Raw genomic sequence first — 18,608 nt, forward strand, 5'->3', positions numbered from 1 at the left:
ATCAGTTATGCAATTACAATTTGTCCAACAGCTGTATGTCATATTAGATTTCATATATTCCTTTCAAGTACTTTAAAAACATCTTGATAACACAAATGCTAAAACAATGCTAGATAAGGAGTGCTTTACTCTGTTAGAAAGTACATGAGGTCCACTGTTAGAAAATTACATTAATACACTGTTAAAAATCTCATATGGTAACTTTTTGCAGGTCAAATTATGATCCTATTGAAGTTGGTGGGAATGCTGCCATCAGCCTCTAATGGGAGCAGAATATTGCCTATTGCCCAGATTTATTTCTGGTCAGCCAATTTAATTCCGTTAAGAAGTTTCCTGGAAAGATGGGTCAAACAGTTTGAGTTTAAAATACTTGCGCACCTATGGAATAAAAGGTTTCAGATATTTATAGAATCTTTTCCCCATTTAGGAACAGAGATTGATCTTGCAATTTTTTTGTGTAATAAATAGCAATAACTTTGTACTTGTGTAACATTTTTCATACAAGGTTGTAAAGGTCCCTAACTCCTGATTTAATCTCCTGCAGCAGTCTTTCTGGGAAAAGATATTACAGTCACCAGCAGTAACACTGCTGCTACTCTTCACAGTAGCACAGTAGGCTTGATGGCCAAGGTAGTCAGCCATAGTGTAAGAAATACTGGGGAATGTACATATATCAACCCAACCTGGAGCTGGCTAAGTAGCTGGAAGAAAAAACAGTTCTCATGTGAAAATTACTAAGGGATTTTTGAGCCTCAGAAGGATGCAAAACGAAGCTGAAAGTTTCATCTGAAAGGTGCGACCCTACAAGCTTGTAACACAGCAGTGGGGTATTTTCCTCAGTCAAAACTCCATGAGTTACATCCCCTGCACATCCCTAGGAAGCTCTCACCCCACTTTAAAATATCAGAATCAGAAAACTGCTGAAACCAAAGGACTACATTTTAAAATCATTCCCTCTGAGATTCTAGAGTTGTGACAACTGACTCACATCAGTGAGGGTTTTGTTTTACCAAGCTTCACATGATTTTTGCCCAACTGGAGAGAAAAAATCATTTAAAAAAAAAAAAAAAAAAAAAAAGAGAGAGAGAGAGAGAGAGAGAAAATAAACCTATTGCTGCAATACAATTTTTAAGGAAGTATCCAAACCGAAATAAAAATGAATAAGATATATTCAGATATACCCTTCTTTTTCTGTGCATACTATGTGCAACTTTCAAAAATGTCTGCAGAGTTTAGGCATCTAACTCCTTTTAAAAATCTTAAAGTATCAGGCATTTTCACAGCCGGCATAGCCAAAGATCTCAGTTACTGAGCTTATTAGTGCATATTATGCATGTACCAAGCCAACTAATAACAGTGTTATTTCAATAACGCTTTGGATCATAAAACATTTCTCTTTATAACCTTAACAATGCGTAGACAGACCATAAAATGTCTGAGAATACTCTATAAATCAGTTCTCAAATACAATATAATTTGGATATCAAAGCACTGCAAAAACATTAACTTTAAAGAAAATCTCAACTGCCATGTTAAAAAAAGCTAACCACTTTCATTTCTCCTGCTCCCTATCCACTTACAGACTGACACAAATACTTATGTTATTGCTATTGTCAATGAGTCCTTTGTCTACCTCCATTCGTATCCCGAAACTCATGAATTCCATCCACATCTTCCAATGGCCAGTAATGGGAAGCTGATGCAAGAACTTTGAACCCTTTCAAGGAAATACAGATGAACAGGTTGTTAAAGTAAGTCCCAACAAGGATCATAGCAAGTGTCCACAAAGAAGAACAATAAAGAAAGTCAATAGGTTAAGTAAAACAAGATATTGCATATAAATAAAATACTGCACATAAGCAAGACCATCAAAATGGCAGAGATTAAAGTAAAGATATCTGACTGAACACTGTAGAGAACTTCTGTTTTTAAAATTCAACTGATTTTCATTCTAATTGCACTTAAAATACGTAACCATCTCTGACAAAATCTCTGCTACTGTATCAGGCAGCATTCATCAAAGTAATTGTTGGAGCTGGCCTGATAATTTTAACATGCCATGCAGTTTTTTAAACCCATCATGGATAGTACGATGCACCAAGAAGAGAATGTACAGTGGGAATGTTAAGCCTCTGCAGCATGCTTTCTCTACTCCTGCCTCCTCCACAGAGGACTTCACTATCTCCAGTTAATTGAACTGGAGAAGATGGTAGAGTGTTCTGAGGACTCTTAGCTTCTTCTTGAAATGCACTGCAAAAGCAGTGCAATACCTTTAGGTTATATTTACACAAGCATTTTTCGCCTTTGTTCTCTGTGGAAAAACAGTAGTCAAAAACAATACTTGATGCTGGAGGGCCTGCAACGTGGATGATTGTGTTACTGCACAACCTAGCCTTCCTGATATCTCCAAGTAATTCACACTTTAACTGTGTCATACATGTATAGCAGAGCTATACCCTTAAATAGAAGGAATTTGATGTTCCTTAAGAGAAGGGGTTCCAGAATATCCAACAACACATGGGGGGATGGAAGAATCCCCTCCTCCCCACACAGCATTAGCTGTTCCTTCAGAACCATCTTCACTACACCAAAATCAGAACATCTCCTTGTGGCAGGTAGGAATATTTTGTTTTCCAAAATGTCCTCCTGAGCACCAAGTGTACAAGCTGACAACAGCAGGACATCTGCTGGTTTCCATTGGTCTAATTGCTACCAGTTAGAACAGAGTTTAGGAGATGTGATTACTCAAACATGAACAGAAGTGGGATGTCCAAAGCAATCAAATTTTGTGTTAAGATAACAATTCTATTTTAAGGGTATATCATTAATAATGTAGGAAAACATGAACTGTAATTTCTTATTATCTTGTTAGCTGCAAGAAATCCTTTATTCTCAAAATAATTAATTTAACCAGCCGTTCTGGAAGAAATTGATAATCTCCTATATCCAAGAAAGTTTCAGAATGTTGATACAGATAGACAGAAGTTTTACTGTGAATACAAATGACAATGTTTTTTCAACCTCACAGCATATCATCCTATTAGCTTGAGTTAATCTTTTCTTTTGGGTGGGAACAGAGAGGAAGTATTTATAAAACCAGCATTTTCTACTCAAATTTCAGTCAAATTTCAAATCTGGTGATTGTTTGGAGTTGGTTTGGGGTTCTTCCTTAATGTCCTTCTCCCAAAACAGAAAGTATTGAAAGGTATCAAGCATAAGCATCCTCTTTCCTTCTCCTCTCCACATCTTCGTTCATATAATGAACAGGTTTGTTCCCACAATGATCCCCCTAACCTCCTTGAACTCCCTGACCACCATTTTTGTTATTACTTTCTATAAAACACCCTTGTTATACAGCTCCATCCACTGCTCCAGCTTTCAAATACTGGACAAAGGATGAAGTGGAAGAAAGATCAACTAGTTTCAAGAAAATTTCTTTCTGCCTTTCATCTGATGGGTATTTAACATTATGTATGAACTGATCTAACAAAACACAACTTTGACTCCCCCAAACTTGCTAGTGAATGATCTTATTAATGAAAAATATAGAGCAAGCATGGCTTCAATAGCACTACCGAATGAGAATAACACTCCTAATCCTTCTGGGGTCTCCAAATGAATTGAAGCAAAACTTATTTATAACATTACACGTATGTGTAGTCCCTTGCCCTACAGTTTTACATTGTTTTGTTTTTTGTTCCCAAGCAATCTTTCAAGAGCCTGAGGGACAAAACAGAAAAGTCTCCTAAATACCACTTAAACTGTCATACACCATAGAAAAGCTCCCCAAACCTTGTGAAAATGGTGGGCAAATTAAAATAAAACACAGTATCTTTTGTCCTCTGCTTCTTTACTCTAGAGCGATCAAAACTGCCTACTGGATAATTATTCCATCATTTTAGTGTTCTATATACAAATGAGATTTCTTTACAATGGACTTGGAGGAGCAAAAATATTTTTTTCATGTTATTTTCATCCTAAATTTTCTTGCCCACACAGAGGAGCTGTGAGCTGTTTTGATGTCTCCCATCCTCATGTTGTACTATCAGAGTTGCAATGCAGACAGGAACTTTAGGCTAAGAGTGCAAAGCTGGCAAATTTGCTAAACGTCACAACAAACAATTGCAGATTTGAAAACTCAGAACTACAAGCAGCTCTGCATTTTGTGGCAATACACAAACTACTCAGATTCTCTTCTGAACTAAACTATGCCAAAGATATCTAACAAGTGATTCATAATTGACCAGGATCTATTATTGGCCTGCCTAACTAGGAATATTTGCTGTTTTCATAGAGGTTTTCCCAGAGAGTGGGAGCATGAGTGTAAATAGATGAGGCAGGGAAGTGTTTGGAGAAATGAATGTGGTTCTATGGTTACATTTCCTTTGAATACTTGAAAAATACAGAGAAAAGCATAGTTGCTACAAAAGGAGAAAGCTACTGTCAAAGTAAAAGAATAATGACACTGAATAAGTATGCACAAAGCCAAATCTGAAAATTCCAGGCAACCTAAACTCAACAAGCTGTGTGGAAAAGCACTCTGAGGGAACAGGCTGTAGGAATAAACTTTCATTTGCATAAACTAAATCTGGGTATGTGTTCAGTTCTATCTTCAAAGAGTACATTCTAGCTGCTGCAAAAAGAATTAAAGTGATGAGGTTCTATGGTAAGAAGAGTATCCACATAGGCAACCTGTGCTAGTGTACCTCCAGCCAGTCCTCAAACTACCTGCTCTTATTTGCAGAGCACAGAACATGCCTTCTGTTTCACAGTGTGTTTATATGCAAATGGTTCTTGCTTCCATTAACACACCTACCTTTAATATCTGGGGTAGAAGGACTAAAGATAACAGAGGTGATAGAAAAACACAGGAAAAAATAGAGAACAATAGTCAGATAAGAAGGACCCAGGGAGAAAATGAATTGATTACGGAAACTATGTCACAACGTGGCATGAGTTTCATTAGCAGTAGCATCACAACAATGGCATTCTTGTGGTTGGCATCAAACAAACCCACCCCTAAGGAGAAGCTATATTCTAAAAACCTTACATTTATATATAAGATGGGAAAAAAATGGGCAAAGAAAATGTGAAACAAAAGAGATACAGCAAAGAAGTGAATTGCCTCGGGCCATGCCACATGTTGGTGGCTTTCCCAGCTCCCAGTTCTGAGCTATATAAAGTCATGCTGCCACCCCACTTGCAGCCAATCAGCCCTGAGAAGCTTTCTGAAAACAAATACCTGGTGCATTGAATTCAGCTTATACTTGTACCATTACTTCAATGGGTAACTGCTCTGTGTTCAGAACAAAATCACAAGGCTTGTTTACAGCGCTGTAACTGGGAGTGATGCTTTCTGGATTTGAGCATTTCCCCACAGACACCGTATACAAACTAAATGTTGTACAGCTTCCTTCCTTTTTGAGGGAGGCCTTTTTCTCCCTTATGGCTCTATTGGCCAGAAGCCAGTAATCCTCACCTATAGGAAATGAGGTGGTATTTCTTTGTTTTTGAGTGAAGGTGGAACAAAAGAAACTAACTGGTCTGAAGATACTGCAGTAGCAGACAACATAGCTCTCCACATCGCACTGTATTTTATTTTGAACATAATTATATATGGTGAAAACTTAGAAGCACAAAGCAATACATGAATTGGCAAAGCAGTAAAATTGTACTTGTACACCACCATGAGGCTTGAGGTTAAACTATTTATATAAACAGAAGAATTCTGCAGTTACACACACAGATCCCCAATAAGCTATGAGTTTTTCTGCATTGAAAACAGATGAGATTTTTAATATGCTCTGTAACTGATTTTGACTTAAGCATGAAGGCTGGGAGGAGCGTAGATAGCTTGAAGCCTTGGTGAAGTACTACAAAACACATAAACTGGCATATCTAACTGTAAATCAAAGAATTTAAAACACTGAACACTAAGACCTTGATTATAAAAAAAAAAAAACTGTGTAGAAGTCTGATTCAGAAATTCATGCTCAAAAAGGTAATAAAAACCCTATATAGAGGAATTCTCTATCTATCAAATACAAGTCATTTTTCTCCAAATATATTTCTATACAGAATATTTAGTAGGTAGTGAATATAAACTAAGTGGGATGGTCAGGCTTTATTATATTTTTCATACAGAGTTTATATTTAAATGTGGGGTCACTGTTTCTTTAGGACTACAAACAAAAAAAAAAAAAAAAGGAAAAAGAAAAGAAAAATACACCCCCCCTAAAAAAAAAAAAAAAAAGAGCAAAAAAAGCAATTAAATATTTAAGCATATTGCCATAAAATATAAATTGAATATTCCTTACCTGGGTGTTTGAGTAGCTGGGAATAGTTTCCATACACCTGCACATAAAACATTTTATAATGAGATAAAGTGAGGCAAAACTTGCTAAGAGGAATCCAAATATATCTCAATGCTGCCCATATTCAGAACATTACCTGATACTGGAACTGAAATAAAATCAGCAAAGAATAATGACAAAAGAGCAGAGATAATAAATTCTCCATGGTCTATTTAAGGTTAAAAGTACAACCAAGATCAAATTCCTGTAAGATTTCAATCATAAGTTTTCCTTAGCAACTTTTCGTATTAAAAGGGACATTTTCCATGCAAGTTCAAAAAGTCTGTTCCTCCAGTGATGATATAATATCCTTCCAGACCGTTTAAGTAGTATTTGCTTGCTTCACACTTTGATCTCTTCATTTAACCATAAATAAATTACTATGATTTGAGAAAAATTAAAAGAACTGTGCATCAGATCCGAAAGTTGTACGGTTCCATGGAAAGAAGTCAAGTATTTCTGTTAGAATCTGTGCCAAAAAAAAATATCTTGTTTTCAACTTTCTTCCTATGGTCTTTTCCTTTCCATTACTTTCACGTTGTCAGAGATCTGAAGCCAGTTTTGGTTTTGCTAGCAAGAAAATGTACTTCCTTATAGCGCATAGAGCTTATAACTCGCACTATTTCCTCAGGAACTGAGCTGAAAAGAGTTGCTAACTCCTTGCTTGTCCAGCTCACGTTTGCACCTCCATCCCAGATCTTTTTGGGTGGAGAGCAAGTCTGAGTGATGTCATGCTTTCTTCTCAAACTTTGTCCCATTCTGGTACTCTATTTATATCACGTTGCTGCTGTCTCTTTTCTGGGTCCTAACACCAGCCAGCTAGGAACAAGTGGAAACAAGTTAATGTGCTTCAGCAAACAGATTAAAGAGATTACAGTTTTTAGCAATCTGCACACTCAAAGAAGATGCAAAGCCAGAACAATTGTTCCTAATTCAAATGTGTAAGAACAAAATAACAGATTTTGGACACAAATTGTCGAAGGAAAGCTAAGAGGTATTCATTAAAACAGCAGTTTGTATTTGTTTAAAGAAACAAGACCTTTGAAAAAATATTGATTTAAATCACATAGCATTGAGGGATTAATTTTACTGTGTCCCTATCAAGAAGGGGAAACTGAGGCTCTAGCCATTTCACTGATTTGCTCAAAGTTGCCTGTTAGAGCTAGCAAAAATAAAATAAAATAAAATAAAATTACTTCTATAATAGCCACAGCAATATTATTCTTTGATAAAAAATAAAAATAAAAGCAATTACATTTAAGCATTTTTAGAAGAGCATCCCAATTACACTAAGCTTATACCACAAATAACAACCAATATTTTATATATTAAAGATATATAAAATTATAAGATTTTATATTAAATAAAAATATTAGCTAGAACTAGTTGATATTTTCATTTACTCTTCTCATTAATGTTAAAATCTTGCTTTCAGAAACAAGTTCTCTTCCCCTTTTTTTTTTTTCAGTGAAAAACTGAAACAGTAACACTAAACAAAACTTGATAAGCCCTCCATTTCCATAAGCCCTGTTCATCTCTTCCTCATCAACCCTTCCTTTCAATCCCTTATTTATCCTGACATGAGCCATACATAGGTGATGTAAGGAAGACCAGAAACTAAAATTCAGAATCAGATCATGTTAACATCTCAGCAAAATTCAAATTGCCAAAATTTTTCAGTAAACTAGAACTTTCACCACATGATGTTTTGTCAACCAGGAAAACACTCTAAACAAAAGTCAGACAAACATGATGCTAATCTATAGAAAAGTGATCACGTGCACCCATTTCCATGTGTGTCATTGTCCACTTATGGCTTACATTCTGACATGTAGTTGTCCTTCCATCCCCATACATCCATTTGGTGGCTCTTGGCCCCATTTCTACAGATGCCCATATGAGCCTATATTAGCCTGGTTCCTCTTCTGAGCTCTACTCCTTCCATGGTACTATCCCTCTTTCTTACTTGTCCACTTCTTAACCATAACTTTTGCACCAAACTCTTGGCTAAAGCCTTTTTTTTTTTTTTTTTTTTTAAATGAAAGTTTTCTAATGACCCTTTCTGTAGGGCTTAGGTAGCTGGAAGCCCAGGAGGTTGCCTCATGATAATGGGCCCAGTTCACCCAGCTGGCTGCCCAGAGGCAGTGAACTTCTGAAGCTTCTGGTGGTAACCAACTCTTTCCTAGGAGCTAGGTAGGTGGAACTCCAGAGTCCAAGGACTGAAGGGATCATACTTAATTTTGGAAGATGCTCATGCCACATGAGTTGCTGTATGTTATCAAAATTAAATATTAAAAACTTTCAATATCACCAAAAAAACATATTTGGTTTGTAACCTTGCTTTGGTTAAACAAAATAGTTTTGAGAATTCTGAACTTCAGTTCCTAAAAAAATAAATTGGTTTGCACTGAGTATAACTAGTCAGAAGGCACTAGTTATTCACTTTTCCTATTGACTTTTCCTTATTTCCATCTAGTTCTTTTTATTTATTTATTTATTATTATATATAGACTCCTTCCATCATCATTGTTAGCCAGAAACTCTTCTATAACCTGAAGGAAGAAGAGGAATCCTGTGTAAACCCCAGGAAGTCTGCATCACATAGTAACGAGTAGAGTCACTCTTAGAAATAGAAAGTTGCAGCTAAAAATCACAAGAAATATTAAAATAAAAAAGAGAAAGATAGGAATTTGAAATATTTGCCAAGAGAGGCCTGTCAAGGGAAAGAATATGCTTACCAAAACAATTGTGAGAATCCAAGCAAACATGTTCACTGCCAGAAATTTTTGTGGAAACAGCAAATTGCAAGCAGACATCAGAGATTATTTGCAGAAACAAATTCTGAATGTAATCGTATGATCCTCTAGAAACCTGATCTGAAAAGTCACAATGCTTCCACCATAGACCAGAGGTAGCACTGGGCATCTTGCGTGCAAACCAAAATAACTGATCCAACGCTCAGAAGACAAACAATCACAACAGATTGCTCTTGAATAACCTGCAGATAAAATAACTTTCACTTAAAGTACTTGCATGTCAATAAGAGCACAAAGCTCTGCGTACACCGGGTAACTGTGAACAGCCTGTGCTCGGCAGCTGGAGAGATTTCTCCCCAGGACAAGTAAGGGAGCTCCCATCCCACTAAGGGGGTGAGGAAGCAGGACCTGTGACCCACATGCAACAGCACTGGGGGGACTCCCTGAAAGGCTTCTCAATTTTCTGCCCCGCTTAAGCAGAGGGAAGAAGGTGGCCAGGTGGGAACTGCTCTGCATCTTGGACGTTGCTGACACATAGAATGAACTCCCCAAACAGAACAGAAGGAGTTCTGACAGGCTGCACAAACAGCTAGCAGCTTGCAAGCAGCAAAATCACACACCCCATTTTTTTTTTCCCTCTCCTCTCTTTTTTTTTTTTTCCTTTTTTTCGGTGTGTGTGTTTGTATGGCAGCACACTTACAAACAAAAAGGTTTAATCTCAAAAGAAAAATCTTTATGATTTATGTTAGTGATTTCAGTTGCAACACTTTCACCACAATAATGAGTGCGACTTATCATGAGATGATTAAACTTCACTTTCAATTTCAGCTTTCCTTGCTCACCTCATTGTTCATTCAGGACAATTATATCATTAAAACAAAAAACTTGGTAAGTGATGCAGCTGATATTTATCAGGAAATGAAAAACACCTTGATGTTAAAAATCTTTATTGCTAACTATGCAAATACAAGCAAAGAGTAATCCTTTAAAGAATTTGGTTTACACCGCAGAAGACAATCTGTAATAGAGTTTTCTACCTTTGCTTTCATTTGAATCATTAACTCTCCACAAGAGACCTGGTGTGTAATTGGCATTGAAACGTTTTATCAAATACCTTGGATTTAATCTTAACATATTCCTTTCTAACTGCTAGATTTTGTTAAACTTCTCTAATATCATAGTCTCCTCTAATACACCAACAAATATTCTGGATGAAAATTGCTCCCTAGTGAAACTATTTATCTGTCAGTAATAGAAACTATTAACTAGGTTGTTATAGCACCCTCCTACTGAAATTTGTAATTTTAGTGCTAATTTTTCTGGCTTGTCATGGACCTGCAGTTTAAGTAGCTGTAGAACTGCTGTTATTTAACTCGAGTTACACAGAACAGATCTGTAGCTGAAATCAACTGTCCTTTGTCACAGGGAACATCCAGGGCAACTCATCTGGTTCCCGCGGAACTGTTCAGATATGTACATATGTGCACCTTGATTATATTTGCACATCTGCGAGGAACAAAAACAAGATTGTGCCAGACATACTGCCATGTCAATACATGTGTTTGTGTACGGTCATTTCCATAATGAGTATGTTAGCTGCTCACAGAGCTTCAAAACAGAAGCAGTTTTTACAAAAGAAGAACTCTTAGTAGTTTATTACCGCTTCCTTATACAACATTATTCCAACCTAAAATTGTGAGCCCACACCAAATAAAAGCTGTATCTTTTTGTTTGTTTGCTTTAAAGAATCACTTTTGTGATAAGTTCTTCTTAAACCTATGAAGTTGACCTTAGGACTCTAGCAGTGGGAAAGGCCCTGCACTCACTCTCAGGCCAGGTTTGGTATATTTGCAACCAGAACAATACACAGTCATTGTACTTAGAAACTCCCACAAAGTTAACATTCAACAGAGAGGACAAGGACTTCACAGAGTCCCCTTCCTACAGTTACAGTAGGAGGACAAAATAAAGAAAGGGACAGGATGGAGAAGCTGCCCCTGCTCATAACCACACTCTCAACATTTGATGAAGAATCTGCATCATTCCTCTGGTCCTCCTTTGGTTTGTGCAGCCCTGTCTCACACCCGTCTGGATTTTGCAGTTACCTTCCTAAACCAGGAACTATATCCTGAACTACTACATCAGTCTTTGTCCCCCTTTCTAAGGTTTAACAGGATACAGCAAAAGCCACTCTACCAGTGCAGTCACTGTACAGTTTATAAGCAGGAAAGGGAGTTCACTTTTTTTTTTTTTTTTTTTTTTTGTACTAGCAACAAGTCTGATATTTTATTTTTGTACTAGGTACAAAGTCTGCATTGCAGATACTCATACCCTGCCTCTTTCATTGCATAGCTCATTTCAGCCATACAAAGGAGCCACAGATTGGTTTATACCAGCTCCACCCCAGTCACCAAGACTGACTTCCAGTTTGTCTTTTGGAAGAAAAATCTAGTCCCATATCATGACACAGGTCCAACTTGCATTTGGCAGCACTTAAAACAAAAGCACAGTAGTTGGAAGGATTGTTTCGGTTTGATTTTTCCTTTTCCAACATCTTAGTTTTTCTTTGAGCATGGGAACCAAAAGAGCTCATCAGAATGCATTGGCTGAAAACATTTCTGTATTGAAGTATCTTGCAAGTAGTTAATGGCTTTTTTTTAAAGTACATCAGAAGACAGTACTTTGTTAACAAGCTCTGTTTTATAATATAGGTAATTTACCCCTACATTGTAAATGAAAAAATAAGAACAGAGGCAGAAGTTATGTTACTTGAAGTTAACTCTTCATCTAGGTGAACTAGTTATCTAGAATGACATGCTGCATATTGATTAGTATTTTGATCGGTGGTTCCAGCAAGTTTGTTGTATTCTCTTGAATTTTGCTTTAATTTAAAAACCACTACTATTGAAGCAGCTTCTTTCAGTTTCAGCAAATCCTCTTTCATCAAGAGAACAACTTTCTTAGGGTAGAATCCTGCACTATTTAGAGAGAGCCATTAGTTACAGGCTGCCCCAAACACATTCTTAATGATATTTTCATAGACACTCAAGAATATATTTCCTTCCTTGTGCTCTTCCCTTGTTGTATTACAAAATAATGATAGAAGGCAGTACTAATTGATAGAGCAATGAGAGTTTTATTAAAAGAAGAAACGCTGTAGCCCCCTAATTTCACAGAAAAGCAGGAAAATAAATCTCACTCAAAACCAGAAGACCGTGATATAATCATATATATAATCAGACATAATCATATATAATCAGACACCAACTGATTATATATTTGTGTCATCATATTAACTTGTATTGATGTATAGGACAGGAATAAGGCAGAAGACACTGACTCCTGCTTTAAGATTTCTTGCATTGAAGGTCTCCTTTCCTCACATGATGGACTGCACAAATAGCTTGAGTAACATATCGTAGCACTCTTGAGTGCTGGGAAGAATTAATTTGCTTCTGTTCTCAGGCATCTAACAACTACACCCCCTTTTCATTGTAATCCCTTAAATATAATCCTGATGTGCATTATGTAACTACCAGTGAAAATCTAGCGTATAATAAGTTTTATTTGAACTTAAAAAAAAACACTAACCCTCCCGTACTTTCATAACTCACTGGGCAATTCTAAGTAAACAAATATACAAGTGATTTTTTTTAGTTCTTGTTTAAAATGCATTAGTTAACAGTTACTGTCAAAGATGTGTTATTTCATGCTATTGTACTGGGATCTTCATAGTCAGTGTTTGCTAAAATCCATCTATTCTATGAAATAGCAAATATCCTTTGAACTGTGGATACCTATGAGAGAACAAGAGATTTACCCATGTTCTAAGAACTTAAAAAAAAAACAAACAAAAAAAAAATTGGGTCTTTTTTCTTTTAATATTTTCCCAACCAACAGCTAGCACCTTTAGTTAAAGTTCAGGTTTGTAAGTTTTATCTAGGGCTGTAAAAAATGCAGTACCATTTAAAGTTTTTCTGTACATTTAAACTTTGAAATAAATAACTCATCTGAAAGAGTGCTTTTCATTAGAGGAAAAAAAAAAAGAAAAGAAAAAAGACGTGAATAGTTGTCATTAATGATGTGTGGAACCTCCATTATTGGAGGCCCTGAAGGACAGGCTGCACAAATGATTGTCAGGGATACAATGAAAATAGTCTGCCTCATCCTTGCAGCACAAGGATGAGGTAAATTAGTTCTTCTGGTGCATTCCAGCTGTATTTTACAACAATGACCTCAGAAGCCACAGAATCATGGTATTTCCATAATCTTCCTCATTTATTTATTTGTCACAGGCAAATATTAATTTTGAAAAAAAATCACACTGATTCTCAGTGGAAAGTCTTGTAATAACAAATTTGAACTTACAACACAGAGCAAACTACCCTTAAAAAAAAAAAAGAAAAAAAAAAACAAACAAAAGAAAAAACCCTCAAGGCACAATAAAGAACAACTTTAACAAAAAATAAAACCAAGACATTCTAGACCTGTGGAAAAGCACTATGCATAAAGTTCTTGTACGTACAATCTGCAAGACATATACTGCCTTTGAAAGAACACTGCTATGGGAGGGGCACAGATGTTTTACTAGCATGAGGAATAGTTGCTAATAAAATCTATATTTTTAAGCTGTGTTACTGTTATTAACAGTAAGATGATTCTTGATCCATCCACCTTCTCAGGACTGTGATCTTTAACAGTACAACTAGAATGCCACATGAGCAGCTCTCAGATGTGCCGCAGCAAGCTACTTCATGAGTTCTTCACTGGGCCTCCAACTCTCATGTGCAGGTGGATCCATCCCAATCACTGCTAATGAGTTACTCAAATCCTTCTCAGAGCAGTGAAAAACCACATAAGCTACGAAAAAGCTTCATTACTGAAAGAACTGCAGGCATTAAAGTTCTGATTTGCACAACACAATCTAGCAAAAGACAATCCAGGGGTGGCAGTGGCCATCGTATGATACTGGTCCCTATATTATTTCAGTTAGTAAAAGATTGTGGCAAAAACAATTGGGAAAGTAAACCACACAAGAAAATATTGCATGAGATTTTCCTTGAGTTGATTATACCGAAAAGGACAAACAGAAAAGTTCAGACTGAAGAAAAAGCAAACAAACAAAAATCCTGGAGCTAATTCAACAAGGCAAATGCTATCATGGAAAAATATTTTTCTAATTAAGAAAATGTGAAGTTGCTGAGTTGATGCCAGAAAGTAAAATACAGCTTTTTGGCAGCAAAATTTAGGACTAATCAGATGCACATACTTTTATAATGCTATATATGTAATGTTAGGCTGATTATATATTCTTTCTGAAAAGATTTCAGAGCCTGGTGATTCAAAGACCAAGTAAGCAGGTGAATAACGTCATACATTAAATCACGCACTTAAGTTTTCTTTGGATGAGGTCCCACTTGCTGATTATGGTTATTGCATTACTCTTTTTATTGTCTGTTTACCATATTGTCCTGTGTATTGGACTTTTCCTCTGCTGTACTGTCTTGAACGTGTTATTCTATATACTGAACAAAATACTTGGCGTTTTTTGTATTTTTCAAAAGTAGTTTAAGATTTCATGCAAATATCAAATATTTAATTCAGTGGAATCTTTGATTATCTAGGCCTTAATGTCAAGCTTATGTTAACTTAGCTAATCATATAATAAAATTTTTATTTGCCAAAAAAACCACTGCCTATAACGACTGCATTTTTGGCGTCAATTCAGGTAGTCAGACTTCCTTAATTACAGAATTATTTCACCATAATAAAGTTCTGCCTTTGGAATATATGCCAATTTCTCTTAGTCTTACCCAGTTCTCTCTTGCTCTTCTAGGTAAAAGTAACTGCATGAAAATTTCATCCAACTGCTTTGTGAAACAAGTTTACTAGCACAAATGGAAGCCAATCTGCAAAGTGTTTCTCAGCAAGAACATCTGAGCCTATTACAGATGTACATACTAAAGACTTCTCTTTCTATGGAGAACACCACAGCTCCTGTCTTTTTAGTTTCTTACTTCAGATCTGGCAAAAGCAATGAAGGTGGTGACAGAAATCACATAGGGCACTAGCTTAAGAGTCCACAGGGTCTTCCAAACTCATGTTTGTATGATTTGAATAGTGTTTGAGTCCAAAGTGCAGCTGATTAATTTGAGAGCACGATAACTGAATTCCAGAATATCCATCAAGCCCCACCCCCACCCCCATTTTTGGGTTGTGAGTCTTGGAGTTTTGGCTCCCCGTTGATAAAGGAGGGTCAACACATAAATCAAATCCTAGCATAAATTCTCTTCAATGTACTCTTTTGACCACCATGACTGCTTTTGGTTTGGTCCCCACCCTACTGTATTGCTTAATAATCTGACTAGAGAAATGCCTTATCTCTGTTGGCTGCCGTAACAATCCCAAAGATTCAAAAAGTCACAAGACATGTTGGAATCACAGAACTGGGTTAAAATATGAAGTATTTTCATAATTGAAAAAAAAAAAAAAACAAAAAACAAAAAAAGAAAACAAAAAAAAAAACACACACACACACCATTTCTAACTAAAAAGGATTCAAAAAGGCCAGTCATCTTCAGCTGCAAGTGATATCTTAAAATTAGTTATTTAAGGAGTCTATAAATATCACTGAATATTATATTTACACACAAAAAAAAGTATTATTGTTTTGTAGGTGTTATACTGAAGTTTCCATGGTCAGGGCATATTAATTATACAAGGCACTGCTTACAGACATCAAAAAGACAGCAGCTACCTGCTTGGGAGTGCTTGAAGTACACTTGGCAAAAAAAAGTCAACAAAAATAACTGAAAGGAGTAGTGAAACAGGAAAAAAAAAATGCTTGCCCCGGGGTTTAAGACTTACAAACTGCAATCCAGAATATATTACATGCCTAAAAAAATATTGATTCTTTGCACGTTCTTAAACATCCCTGTTGCTTACTCAAATAATGCCTGATGTAGAAAAAGCCAAGCTATTCACTACAGGAAAGTGTGGTAAAATGCTCTGCCTGACATGTAATCTTCAAATCATAAAGTGTTAATGCAGAATTTGCCATACAGCGTCCATGTAAGCCTCAGAAGTTCTACTGAGGTCAACTGACCCAAGCACAATGAAGATTAGTAGTAGAAAAATTATTATTTTCTGCTAGAAAATTTGTTTCCTCTCTCCTTAGAGCTTTTTGCCATGGTATCTGGCAGCACTACCTGAAGTGCTTTCAAGCAAGGCACATGAGCTGGATCAGTTTATCTCATGTATGGATACAAGAAGCTCTTACAATTTGTTAGATACAAAACTAGTCTTACTCAAACTCCTGTGGTAGAGATTCATTCAGTGAAGGTCTCGGTTGCCAGGAGAGGTTTCTTATTTCCCTGCCCCTGCAACCTGCACCTTCCCCCCCCACACCACTTTGTTCTATTTTCTTTGATTTCTAATAGAAGACTGCCATTATGTGTAACTGTCACTAGTTAGTTACGCTTTAGAGTGTTGTATTAATCACTATCACATTGCAACATTTTGTTCTTTAACCATGATTTATGTATTTCTTTAGCCACTCTCCACTTCTTTTCTACACGCATACTTCCATCTTCCTGACTTTGAGTACCCCCTCACTTCACAGGTTCAGACCCTTACAACAGGTGCCTTCTCCCTGCCTTGTGAAACATTTTGCATATTGCTTTATCTTGTCAACTGGACTATAGTTCTGAGGATGCCACATTAGTTCTATGCCATACTACCTAGCTTTTTCTGTGTGATAGTGATAGCTGCCATCAGTTCTGCCAGTACTACATCAGCTAGGAATGTGCCTGTGTAGCCAGTCACGTATTGATTTCACTCTGAAACAGGGACCTCAGCTGGACTGTACAGAGGCCGTTTATCCCATACTACACATACCACACAAGGTACTGTTCTCCAGCATAGTCAGAGAAAGCCATCACAGTACAGTTCTTCCAGCAAACCTTGTTTCAAATCTCAAGGTCTCAACAGAAGAACATTTTTCTCCCTTACAGTCCCATTAGAGACAGGAACTATAATGCTCAGATCATTGACCCTGCAAACTTTCTGTGCATGTCACTGTCTGCACTGCAACTTGACTACAAGATCCTAGCATGACATTACATAAAACTGTATGAAACCGTGTTGTGCAAAGTTTTTACTGTTATATATCCCTCAACGTACTTGTTTTACATAAAGATAAAGGGATCAGCACTTCACGTGTGGATTCATTTTTACAAATAAAGTTATACTGTTATTATACAATTATTATTAACCTTTAATTTAACTAAACTTAGATTTAAAAATAACGGTAAGAAAAATTGCTGAAGAGTATAAAAATTAGGAAGATATAGCAAAACCCAAGCTTTGCCAGCAGCTCTTTAGAGTGCTGTGCTTTTTTTTTTTTTTTTTTTTGTAAAACAGTCTTTTGTTATTTACGCAAGTGTCCCTGTAATTCATAATTCATTCTTGGTCTATTTCACACTCTTGGGTATTTAACTGAAGATGAAGGAATAACCAAATAAAAAGCTGTTACATTTGTCTTACACTGCATCAATAAAATAGCATACAAAGAAAACACTTACCCACTCTTAAACTTCTATCAACTAATAAGCTGCTACTACACATGGATTATAACTATTTACTATTGTTAATAAACCTAAAAGCATCCACATTGTTCCCTTCTTGAATACAAGCTGCTTGTGCGATCTCCAGTATATTTCATTTTAATACTTTTACTTGATCAGAGCGGCAACAAAGACAGCGTGCCCCACCACGTGGCTGAAGCTGGTACCACAAAAGCAATCCCTTTACATTCCAGCAGTTTTGTGCTAACCTGGAATTAATCGGTGTTATTAGATGCTTTTTTTAAAAAAAAAAAAGTTTTTTTTTTTTAAGTTTTTGGAAACTATATCAAACTTGTTCAGATCGTGAGGAAAGAACCGATCCCTTTAATCTGGTTTAAGCTTCATGTATCAGGCAATTTCTATGCTTCTGATGGTAAATGAGCTATCTCAAATAGTTCTTTTACACACAGCCTTGAAATTCACTGTGCTCATCTACTGCAGTTTGAATTCAGTGTTTTATAACTGAGCATCAGTTCAGGTATTGAAATAAAACAAAAATATCCAGACCTAAATGAGAAATAAAAGTACTAGTTCCAAAAGCAATAGGCAATGGATAACACAAGAGAAAAAAGAAACCACATCAAGATTTCCTGTATGTTATAACTCACCTTATTTATAAATGGGACAAACTTCTTCATCTTGATCTCCTTCCCCAATACCTACCTTACGAACCCAACCTGAGATCTAGATGTTTACCAAATTTATTATGGTGTAATCTATCAAAATAGCCTGACTGAAAGGTAACTTTCCTATATATCCTCCGCAGAAGCAAAACACACATCACTTCCCTCCTGCACTATTTTCAGTGGGCACCAAGATGCAAAAGTCACCAGAATGACCTCCTGTGCCATGACAAGCTTGAAGTGGCAGTGACA

General features: G+C 36.4%; 1 protein-coding gene across 3 annotated transcripts in view; it reads right to left on the minus strand.

Moving 5' to 3' along the window:
* The window catches only part of ADGRD1 (adhesion G protein-coupled receptor D1), a 156,946-nt gene extending 149,849 nt beyond the window's left edge, over positions 1–7,097 (minus strand). The window contains exons 1-3 of one of the 3 annotated variants that reach the window (XM_005018076.6): positions 6,451–7,097; positions 6,318–6,354; positions 1,634–1,717 (exon numbers count right to left, since the gene is read on the minus strand). In XM_005018076.6, the coding sequence (XP_005018133.4) occupies positions 1,634–1,717; positions 6,318–6,354; positions 6,451–6,519 (190 nt within the window). In that variant the 5' untranslated portion in view covers positions 6,520–7,097. The remainder of the gene's footprint in view (positions 1–1,633; positions 1,718–6,317; positions 6,355–6,450) is intronic. The other 2 variants (XM_005018078.6, XM_021271364.4) reach the window with 2 other exon arrangements.
* Between the last annotated feature and the right edge of the window lie 11,511 nt (positions 7,098–18,608).

This window comes from Anas platyrhynchos, chromosome 16, assembly GCF_047663525.1.
Source record: "Anas platyrhynchos isolate ZD024472 breed Pekin duck chromosome 16, IASCAAS_PekinDuck_T2T, whole genome shotgun sequence".
Lineage (NCBI taxonomy): Eukaryota > Metazoa > Chordata > Aves > Anseriformes > Anatidae > Anas > Anas platyrhynchos.